At 32.5% G+C, this 11,806-nt stretch overlaps 1 protein-coding gene across 2 annotated transcripts in view; it reads right to left on the bottom strand.

Annotated features, from left to right (window-relative positions):
- Positions 1 to 26: 26 nt before the first annotated feature.
- The window catches only part of SUZ12 (SUZ12 polycomb repressive complex 2 subunit), a 38,937-nt gene continuing 27,157 nt past the window's right edge, over positions 27 to 11,806 (bottom strand). Inside the window, exons 9-16 of one of the 2 annotated variants that reach the window (XM_079904137.1) lie at positions 10,821 to 10,926; positions 7,243 to 7,420; positions 5,659 to 5,750; positions 5,292 to 5,435; positions 4,649 to 4,806; positions 4,068 to 4,266; positions 3,497 to 3,576; positions 27 to 1,854 (exon numbers count right to left, since the gene is read on the bottom strand). In XM_079904137.1, coding sequence (XP_079760263.1) covers positions 1,509 to 1,854; positions 3,497 to 3,576; positions 4,068 to 4,266; positions 4,649 to 4,806; positions 5,292 to 5,435; positions 5,659 to 5,750; positions 7,243 to 7,420; positions 10,821 to 10,926 — 1,303 coding nt within the window. In that variant the 3' untranslated portion in view covers positions 27 to 1,508. The remainder of the gene's footprint in view (positions 1,855 to 3,496; positions 3,577 to 4,067; positions 4,267 to 4,648; positions 4,807 to 5,291; positions 5,436 to 5,658; positions 5,751 to 7,242; positions 7,421 to 10,820; positions 10,927 to 11,806) is intronic. The other variant, XM_079904138.1, reaches the window with a different exon arrangement.

Here is an 11,806-nt window from a genome sequence, read left to right as displayed (position 1 = left end):
CTTACCAATTAAGGAGTCTGTAATGAAAGCTGCAGTTTCCCTCTTTCCTATTTTTTTTTTTTAACACAAAAATCAATGACTAAGAACTTAATACTGGATGACAAATCACATCCACACTATTAGTTAAATAGCCTCACAGTTAAACACATCTCAAAGACCAATCAAATCAGTATTTACATTTTATAAATTTCTGAAGACACCATTAGAAAGCTTATATATCCCTTCATTAAACAAAATAGGGAACTGCATCTGATGGTGGTGGAATGAAATAAAAAAATTAAAAATACCTGTATTTACAGCAGCATTGATCCTTTATAAATAAAGAATATGAAAATGCATTTATCTTTAAGGATAATAAAAAATTGAGGTGATGTTACTCAACCACAGTGCTTGGAGTTGGACCAAAAACTCTATTGGTGCTTGTTAATGTGCCAGTAGTGAAACCACTTTCTGTTGGAGAAAATCCAACTGCAAATATGTGCATAAGACACATATAACACAGGGCAAAATTGCTCAAAACGATTCAAGTCAGCTTATCTGTATTGGATATTCTAATCGTGAAATACATTACGAAGACATCCTTGTGAAGAAAAAAAAAAAGTTATAGCATTTTCTGGTTCATTTTTATAAGAACATTTCCTCCCTCAAAAGTGGCATCTTAAAAACCTCGAACTCATTCTTCCCTTGGTTTACAATCCTAATGAAGAGATATGGACAGCTGAATTTTCCATGTGATTACCTAATTGGGAAAGAAAAACAAGAAACAAAAAAAACCAGCAAAATGTTCAAGTTTAAAAAAATATACTGGGTGAGCAATGCACCAAAATTATCCACATAAAAACAAATGGATGGTCAGTAACCTTATAAGCCAACATGACATTTCACCATTGACAATGTGAAAAATTAACATGCTCCCAAACAGGCGTAAGATGAAGAAGTGCTATTTTTAAATTGTAAAATGAACTTACATCATGTAAAATATCTTATGTCACAATTTTTCATTCCAAATTGATAAATGATTTCAAAATCAAGGATCAAGGTTTGACTGCAAATAGTAATGCAACATAATTTCACAAAAATCTTCAATTTCTAAATTTTCCAATTTTCCCTCCCCAAGAAAATGTCTCACAATTACAAAGTAGAAAAACAGCCAGTCACAACTGCAAAAAAACATTGTAATTTAAATATATGAAATAATTTCTCGATTATCAAGTCAATATATTTCGTAAGACAACTGTTGAAGTTAAAAATACTTTCTTTGAAGTATTGCTTTTCATGCTCAAACTTGAGAATGTTTTAATGACATCAATAAAACTGATATACATGTAATGCTGCATAATGAAGAGAAATAGAACCCTGATAAAAATATCCTTGTTGAAATCATTTACTTCATCTGACAGTGCCTGTTTGGAACTTATGATTAAAAACAAAAACAAGACTCTTTCCTAGAGGCTGAACTCCCTAGAATGAAATTTCAGTGTTTGTCCATAACATGGGGTTAGGCCTTTTCAGAGTTTTTGTTTTTTGCTCTGTTTTGAAACCCCTGAGACACCATCTGTTTCCAAAGCTTTCTCTTTTGAGTTAATTTCACTAAAGCCATTTGCTGTCCCATTTTGTTCTTCAGTGATTTCTTCATTTGCAGGGGAAGCAGATTCTCCTTTTTCTAATTTTTGTTGCATTTCACGGAGCTTGGTAACAGCTTTATCTATTGACATTATGCTAATAAGGTTAAAGTCATGCATGCTGACTAGATGAAGCATGAAGTTTCGACATAAATTCTTCTTAATTATTTTCTGTCCATAGTTTTCTACAAACAGCATACAGGCATGATTCATTTGATTGTCAGCAATAAACCTATTTAATAAAAACAACACAAAACATCAATAGCAATACAAAGCATTTCTGTCAAATGCCACAGTGATAACCATTATAGAACATTAAGACTATATCCAAATCCAGTTAAGTGATGACTTAACAAGTAGTAAAACTATAGTGAGTCTGAGATTCAATCACCTGAATGAGCTTACAGTCTTAGAAATTTAAACATTTAATTTAACCAGAACTTAAATAGATGTCATTTCTGGTTTTCCTAACGAAATTAGGAACTCAGCAGTTAAAAGTATAAAATATATTCTCTTGCCAGCACCACTTTTATTAACTATATAATACTATTCTCTCAGTTTCCTATATCAGAAGCAGTGTTTCCTCTACATTCAGTTCATGGTAAACCTCTGAAAAGATGAAGATGTCACAACAAATGTGGTACAGTGTGATTGTTTTGGTGGAAAGCAATGAATAAAATTTGAGAGAAGCAAATTAAAATTGGAGAAGGCTGCTCAGTTACCCACTGAAACTTGAGACTCTAACAGAGCCTGTAAAAGCCTGCCTGCAGATCTGATAAAATCCAAATAGTTTACCAAATACCTGCCAGTCTGTAATGCCAGTGTATCATGAACCCAGTAGTTGTTACGCTAACAGATTTCGATCAGGAATTAAAACAGAACTCAATTAAGTAATCTGACTAAAATTCTATCTTGAAACTGGCATATCAGGACAAAAGGAAAAACAGATTTCAGGCAAGCTTCCATATACATACTTTACTCATAACTGAGTTTTAGTGACTAGACCAGGGATCAGGCAAATATTTTCTGTAAAAGGCTAGATAGTAAATATTTTAGGCTTTGCAAGCCATATATGATCTCTGTTGTCTTCCTCTTTTTAATTTTTTACAACCCACTAAAAATGTGAAGACTACTCTTAGCTCAAAGCAGTTTACAAAAAAAAAGGCTATAGGCCATGCACCCAGACATCTGGACTAGAAGTTATGTACCAACTCCTCTTCACTCCCCAAGAGTAAGGAAACAAAAGTGCCCTCTCCCACTTATTTCATTTAACTATAAATGAAAAAACCTTACATTGCTTGTGCTATACAAGAAAGCCTTATATGAGGATCTAATACTAATGAAGGTAGAGAAGAAAAATATATGTACTGACAGGTAAAAGTTCACATAGGGAAGGAAGCAGATCTGCAGGAAAAACAATGCTTCAGCCACAAAGGCACAAGAAATAAGGATCGTTCTACCTTGAGCTTTATGAAATGGTAATAAGAAATCAGAAAAGCTGCTTATATTTTATTCTGAATAAGCAATTTTTAAAAATTGTGGCAATAAGTGTGATAAATAGTTTCCAGGAATTCCAGGTGTGTAGCACATGGCATATTATTTATGTATCCCCTAGCAATAAAAGGAATAAACATTGGATTATTATTTTTTTTAAAAAAGGACATTAAATAAAAACCTGCTGTTAGATGGAGCTAGCACCTTCCTTAAACATTCTTTGAGGATAACCATTTTTTCTTTATAATACTTGAATTAGGATATTTAGGACAAATTATATCTAAACAGAATTTTAAGTAAGATTCTAACAGATTTATAGAATGTGAAGCAACAAAAAGAACGTAAAGGAAGTGGAATATCTGAATTTAGAAATACCCTACCCATGCTTCATGACATGGAGATTCCAGAGTTTCATCACTTCTTTCTCTCCTTCATTAACATCAGAAAATTCCTCAATTTGCTTTAAAAAGAAAAAAGAGAAAAAGAAAAAATATCTGTTAGATACAGAATAAGTATAATTGGTATTTCTAAGAAAAAATTGTGAGAATGTCAAAAACAGAATTTTTTGCAACTAAAAATACCACAACTTATTTATATAGCAAAGTGGCAATGTTTCTTAAAATCATCTGTTTAGGTAGTAACTTTAAAAGGGAAATTCTATGTTATGACAATAGTTACCTTTAAATAAAATGAAAAAACACAATACAGAATCACAAGAAGAAAATCTGTATTTCCTTTAGTTGGTTACTGTTAAAATGACACAATTATAAAAATTGTAGATTCCTGAATTCCTTAATTTAGAAAAAGCTCCTTTACACTAAATCAAAATGTAATTCATATTAAACAATTATTAGTTTTCAAACAAAAATCATTTAATCATAAAATTCTAAAGTCATTGTCAACGATGATGATGATGATAACAGCAACAACAATAATAATAATAATAATTACAGTAATGGTTTTTTCTCTTAGCCATTCAGGATCTTTTTCATCTTCACTATCTACTTCCATTTCTTGTGGACGGAGAGGTAAACAAGTATCACTATGGAAATACAGGCGATTGTGTCCACTACTGTATGTTCGTTGCTGTTCCACTTCTCCATCTTCAGATTCAAGAAATTCAGACATGCTTGCTTTTGTTCGTTTTGGCCTAATGAAAAGCAATGTTGATGTAATGTTAAGTAACACAGAGAAGGCTCACACCCCCCAAACAGAGTACATTCCATTCCTACAGGTTTCTACCTAGGTATGCACACACAAACTTCCACTGGGAGACACTTGAATCCCCCTATAACCACTAGAGCAGTAGCAACATTAACAACACAGGAAAAAGCTGTAAGGAGCAAGTGAGAAAACCTCTGTAGAAACAGGAGCCGAGGGAGGGTTACACAGCAGTATACCACCCCAGAGACTTAGCTAATACTGAAATAAGGATTCCCACCTAAATGTAGCTTTGTCTGGCTTCCCTTTATTCCTCCAACATCATCAATAGAAGTCAGAATAAATTTTTGTCGTATGACTTTTTTACCTACCTGCACACAAGAATGTGTGTGATAGGTGTTCTCTTTACTGGTCCATTGCGACTAAAAGCAAATCCAGGTTGGCGATGAATATCCTGAGGATTTCCTGCATAGGAGCCATCATAACACTCGTTGATAGAAACGTCTATCCTAGCACCTTTTGGATGATACTGTAACAAAAATGGCAAGGTGTTTAGGAAAAGAAAATATTAATTATCCTAACTTAAATACCTATCCTTCCAACTTAATTAACTAAAAAGTACTTGTGGGTTCTTAATGTTTCAAAAACTAAAATACGCTAGGCATACCAGCATGGTGAACAGGAAGTCAGAAGACCTGGAGTCAAAAAGATCTGTGTTATAATCCTGGCTGTGCCATTTACTGGCTTGGTAACTTCGTACAAATGATTTCTTGACTGAGCAAGGATAAGGAAATTACCACTTAATTCAGAGCTGGTGTGAGGATTATGTGAGTCATTATAGGTGTACTGTGCAAATATACATAAACTCTGAATCATTCATTCACTGTTAATTCATGCATAAGCAATCCATCAGTGTAGAGATTTTGGTATTTTGCACAAAGTACAATTTCTGAAAGTCAAATTGTATTATAATGTATAATATATTATGAGTAAGAAAAGATGAAAGTCACTCACCACATAGTTGAAGATAAACCTGCTATGGCAGAGTTTAAGATGTTTGAGCAAGCTGTAAAGTTTGCGGCAGTTCAGAGTGCACCAAGGGCAATGCAGGTCATCTCTTGCTTCAGTTTGCTGTCTTGTATTGTTGTTATAAAGGAACTTTAAAAATAACAGAAGACAAAAAGAAGAACAGCAAATCTCCACTTACATATCTCAAGTTATTTTGTTTCAATATTACCTTTAAAAATAGTTAAAACAATTTAAAAGGAAAATCAAGTCAGAGGCATTCTTTTTATTTAAATATGCCAAAATATTTCAGATATAACATGCAAAACCAAGGCATCTCGTGATTACTTAAAAAAGAAGGGTCAGCTATGTTTACCTGATAAAATATTCTTAATTTTTGTCGGTTTTCATTTGAAGTATCTTTTTCTTTTCTTGTTTGCAGATCTGTAGTCAACGATTCTTTAACAGCTGAAAACATATACTTTTATATTTAATGAAAATAGTTGCTTCTTAAAAGTGAAGTAATACATCTTGTGAAAATAATTAAACAATAAAGGTTTCACAAAATTCTTCTTGTGGTATTTAATACAATGTTTGTTCTCACCCTCAACTGATGTTCAGGGGAACAATCCCCTTAATCAGCAACCCTAATCAGATAGTAAGGTCTTTATTGGCAGGAGCCATTTTTTTTTTCCTTTAAAAACCACCTATAATGTCCTAAAACATTCTAAAAGTAACCCCAAGTAATTATTATATGTAGTCACTGTAATGCTTTCAGCACTTTGAGGTCAGAGTATGGTTTTGATTGGACTTTGTATTCCCAGTGCACAGCAGTGAGCAGATATCCACTAAATGTTGTTTAACAGAAATTAAATTAAAGTGATTGCACTAATATCATTCCAAATCCAAAAGATAATCATTTGTTAATAATTCCAGTGTATTACTTCACTGACTTAAAAATAAAAATTTTTATTTCCTCTGACATAAGTAATCATTTCATATGTACAATTTTGTATAAAACTCTTCTTCTCAGTTTCTTTGAAACTCTTTTATCTACTTGGCCACAGAATTCTTTGAGAAGTGCCCAGACCACAATTTACTTGGGAAATCTTTCCTCTGACATGGGTCATCTCTTTTATCTCTTGAATCTGACTTACAGTGACCTGCACACAATTAATGGACATGAGTGGTATATATCAAAGACAGCTGTCTTAAGCCTTCTGCCTTCTTAAACAGTCTTAGATAAAAACATACGGATGCTCTCAGGTCAAGGACAGTGTTCTTATCAGACAGATAAACAAAATGAAAGAATACTGCAACCTGGGCCTTAGCAGAACTAACTGCTACAATTTGTAAATGTTTTTCCTCTTAAAAATTTACTGCAAAATTTAACCTGGTAAAATTCAGGTTATGATGATCCTTTTCCAGCCCTATGTACAAACACTCTGAAATAATGAAGTCACTTCCATAACATAAACAAATTTTTATATGAATTTTTAAAAGCATACAGTTCCAAAGCCCTTTAAAGCTGCAATTCCAACATCTAAAAAGCTCTGAAAAACAATCATTTTCTCATGAGTTTATTTATTTAATTTATTTAATGGAGACAAATTTATTTAATTTATTTAATGGAGACAAATTTATTTAATGGAAAAACCCTAAACTGACATAAGGCTATCTATAAACCTCATTTGGAGGTGTTATATAGTATACGACATATATCCTATATACTATACCACACTTCTAAAATTAAAGAAACCAAAAAAACCCCAAAATTCCCACATACATCTGGCACAAAGGTTTTGAATAAAGGACTAATAATAGGAGAACCCTAATTTACTCACAATATACCTAATAAGTCAAATAATATTTCCCAAAGATTACTGAGCAAAACAAAAACTAATCTAAAGCCTAAGTCCTAACTCTGCAAAGCATTATTTTGACAGCAAAGTTTTCATACCAATAGTTTGAGTAGGTTTAACTGAACCAGGCTTGTTTTCTTGATGGAGACTCTCTGAATTTCTAGTGGCAAGAGGTTTGGCGATAGGAGCTGTAGATTTATCATTGGTCTCTCCTGTCCAACGAAGAGTGAACTGCAACGTAGGTCCCTGAGAAAATGTTTCAAATGGAGGCAGTCTCTTAAAAAGAAAAAACATGAAAACAGTGAAGATTCCAAATAATGAACTGAAAGAAATTGTAGGAGTAAAAAGAAAATATTTATTATGACATGTTAATGTGAATTTGACTTAAGAGATTTTTCCTTAAAAACCCCAAATGCCTACATGGATGGCCAGGCAAATAAAATAATGTACAGTGCAGTAGAGCCTGTAGTACTGGAGGGCTCAGACTGTCTACAAGAGTGACTACTTATTGGCAATTGCTGAATTGTTGCCCCATACAAACAATAGCCCAACACAGCCAGATTTTCAGATCTTTTTCCAAGTTTCCAAGAGAAACATTCCAATTTTTATTTGTTGGTAATTTAAAAATTAAAACAAAAAACTAAAAACTATGATACCCAAAGCCTGCTGGTCTGCAACCTCTCTTAGATGACCAATTACTTTTTTTGTGTAAACTGAATGATTATTAAAACAATTAGTAATTTTCCTTGACTTCTCTCAGCTTCACTGACTACCCTTACTTCTCTTCTTCGGATTTTAGGACACTGAACTATCTTGGATTTCCTCCTCCACCTCTAGTCACTTATAAAACCACTCTTCTCTTGGCCTCCTTAATTCCTAGCTAACATTTAGCCATATGCCTGAGTCTTTCACCCATCCTCAAGGATTTACCCATTAGACAGATGATCCCAAATTGGTTCTCCATTCTTTATACTTGAGCTCTAAACACTGCCACTTGGATATCAAGGTCACCCTGAACTAAAATATGTTTTTAGACGTGAACGTATTATCTTTTCTTTCCTTCTCAGGCACAATTATTTTTGTTCCAAGCATTATCAGTCTACTAGTGACCCTAAACTAAAAATTTCAGAATTACACTTGACCCCTATTCTTGCTTCTGCTTTTCTTACATAATCATCAAGTATAGATCCTTACTATCTTATTAGTACAGTATCTTAGCTGCTCTCCCAGCTTCTAATTTTTACTTCCCAATCCATATCCAAATAATCTTCTGAAAGACTGCTTTCATGCTATTCCCTTTTACAGAAACCTTCAATGGGCTCCTATTTATTTTTACTGCCACACAAGTCTAATCTCCCTCTACATCTTTATTACAAATAATCCTCTTAAAACTATAATTTTAGATGGAATGAAGTGAAAGTGTAATCATATAAACCAATTTTGACCCAGTGAGTCCATATCTAGGAATTTATCTTATAAAAATACTTGCAATGCAAAAAGATACATGTATGGGTTGGCCAAAAAGTTCGTTCGGGTTTTCCATTAAGATCTTACAGAAAAACCTGAACGAACTTTTTGGTCAACCCAATACAAGTATACTCACTACAACATTTTTGAAAATGTAAAAAAAATTAAAATAATCAAATTATCCATTGAAGTGACACTGGTTTAGTAAATTATGGGACATTATTTAAAAGAATAACACAGAGCTGTTAAAAAGAAGCAAATCTATATGACCTGACTTAAAAGGATACCCATTTCATATTGCCTCAATTTCTTGGGAAAACCCAACAACTCATATAATAATCCTTATTTTCCCATGGATAAACGTAACAAACTTTTAAAAAGAAATTTAAAGCAAAGATAATAAATACCTGCAGAAAATTCAACCACTGTAGATACATATAAAGAAATAAAAATTATTTAAAATCCCATCACCTAGAGGTAACCACTATTATGATTAATTTTATAAAAGGTGGATGTATTATTACATAAAAATTAAATATCATGGGGATCTTCTTGTCAAAGTATTGTTCTTTCAATGGCTATCTTTTTAGAGTTAAGGTGTTTCCAATTTTTCACTATTTAAAATTTTCAGGCAAGACTTGTAATCTACATCTTTTCAGTTAAACAGTTACTACCTTGTGACAAAACTGTAGAATGAAAATTAACTGTTACATAAAACTTACTAATTATATACACAATTAAAATTATTATTCGTATCGCCAGTCTGCCCTCCAATAAGGTTATACCAACTTATTCTTACATTAAAGCATTATTTGAGAGCATGTGTCCTCATGTCTCCAACTAGAAACTGTCAACCCTTTTTAACTGTTGTCAAACTAGTAGTCAAAAGTAGTATCTCTGATTTTGTTTGCATCTTTGAATACTAGTAAGGCTGAATATCTTTTTAAATGCTTACTGGTCATCTATATTTGTTGCTTTAAGAACTGTCAGACTGTTCTTTATCCATTTTTTCTAATTAGATTGCTTATGTTTTTATTAACTGCATATTCATATTAGCCTTTTGTTATGTTACAAATATTAGCCCCAGTCCATCATTTGCTTTTAACTTTAGATTTGTGCAGTATATGATTCACTTTAGTCATTTTTATTTTATGCTTTCTAGCTTTTGTAGCATACCTAGAAGGGCTTTTCCTCATAGCAAGATTAATATTCACCTATATTTTTTTCTGAAGTTATACAGTGTTAATTTTCACATTTACATTTATGAGCCTTCTGGAATTTATTAGGTCTAAGTTTATTTCCAGAAGGCTAGAGACCAATTCTGTCACATGGATAATGAACAGTTTATCTTTCCCACACAGATCTAACACCAATTTTATCATAGATTAAATTTAAAATATACAGGAAACTATTTCAAGACTACGCTTCAGTGATGTGCTTATCTATTGCTAAGATTTTACCATAAATTTAAGTTCTTTTAACTTTATACTATGTTCTATTATCTGGTAAGTAAAGGTTCTCAGAAAACTTTTCCATAATTTTCCTTAGTATTATTACATATTGTTCTAGGTTAACTTGAGACTAATTTTTTTAAGGCTTAAAAAAAAATCAGGATTTTGCTTGTGCTGGTACACTGATCTAATATATTTAGAAATAAATGACATTAGTATTCTGCTGAATCTGCCTATCCAAGAAATGTATGTATGCCTATTTATTTTTTTAAGTCTCTTAGAAGAGTTATTTTAAGCCTGCTTCATCTAAGATTTGAAGATTTCTTGATAAATTTATTAGTCATATGTTACCTGCTGTTACTATGAATGGAATTTAAAATATCAGTTAACATTTATTGAGCACTTATTTTATGCCAGGCACGGTGCTAAGCATCTTTAATCATTTCATTTAACCCATCAATTCTATGCCTCGTTTCACAAATGAGAAAACCGAGACACACAGGGGATTAAGTAATTTGCCAGATGCCACATAGCTAGGAGTGGAGATTTGAAGCTGGCAGTCTGGTTCCAAGGATGATGCCTTCCATTAAATACTCTGACTAGATAATTCTGACTTGTGTTTTTCAAAGTATAAAAAAAAGGACTCTTCCTTCCAACATGAATTCCTTCCAATGTGAATTTGCATTTGGGGAAGAAAACATCAATCAAAAATGGGAGTTCATAACTATAACGTGCTCAGTCTTCTAAGTAGTCCATACCTTCCCATCAAGAATAGTCTCCCATGTTGCTCTTTTCTTGCTTATTGGACATTCTTCCATTTCCTGCATGGCTACTTCATATTCCCCATCTAAAAGCTGTAAGCGCCTGTTAGACAAACACATACACTTTAAAGTAACCTGAGTATTATTGTAAGTACACAAATTCTACATCTTTAGATTTATACTGAAAAGCATTTATTAAATTTATAAACTAGCTTACATACCCAACAAGACTTAAAAATATACCTACACTCCATTCCTGACAAAAGAAATTTTAATGATTTGTACTGATAATTATTACTAGAGGATTATTTCATTACTGTAGCTACTCAGATGTAACTTTAAACACTTAAAGTATAATATGCCTAAGGTCTTAAAACTTGCTAAGTTTTAAACGTTAAGTATAAAGCATGTGTGCAGGCTTTATACTTTTAAAAACAAGGTAACAACGGTGTTACAATACTTGCCTTAGGGAACCGCTAAGAATTATGTCTCTGTTACCTTTAACTACTGTAAGTACTTGAACTAGAATTCTTGACTTTTATACTTGAACAGTAAACTAATTAACTGTAAGATCCTGGGGGGCACCTGGCACATATAGGTGCTCAATAAACATTTCATAGGTGAATGAATAAATGGAATACTGGTTGAATCAAAGAATCGATTAAATTCTACCCATACTCACAGTATAGTTTTAATGTGTGTGTACATATCTGTGTGTGTATACATAGTTTATGTTATTTTTTCCATACAATTAAACACTACTAACCTAAATACCATTCTTCAACCATACTCAATAATTAATTGTATATCAAGAATCTGGCATCTCTTCATCAGTCTTAGAGAAATTCTGTTAGGTGGTATTAGCTGACATTTATTGAGTGCTTACTATGTGCCAGGCACTATTTTAGACTTTACAGAGTTCATTTAATCTTCCCAACACCTCTATGAAGTAGATGCTATTACTCCATTGTGCAGAAGAAACT

This window comes from Stenella coeruleoalba (genome assembly GCF_951394435.1).
Source record: "Stenella coeruleoalba genome assembly, chromosome: 19".
In the NCBI taxonomy this organism is placed as follows: domain Eukaryota; kingdom Metazoa; phylum Chordata; class Mammalia; order Artiodactyla; family Delphinidae; genus Stenella; species Stenella coeruleoalba.
Note: the sequence above shows the minus strand (reverse complement) of the source record. Positions and strands in the feature narration are given on the sequence as shown.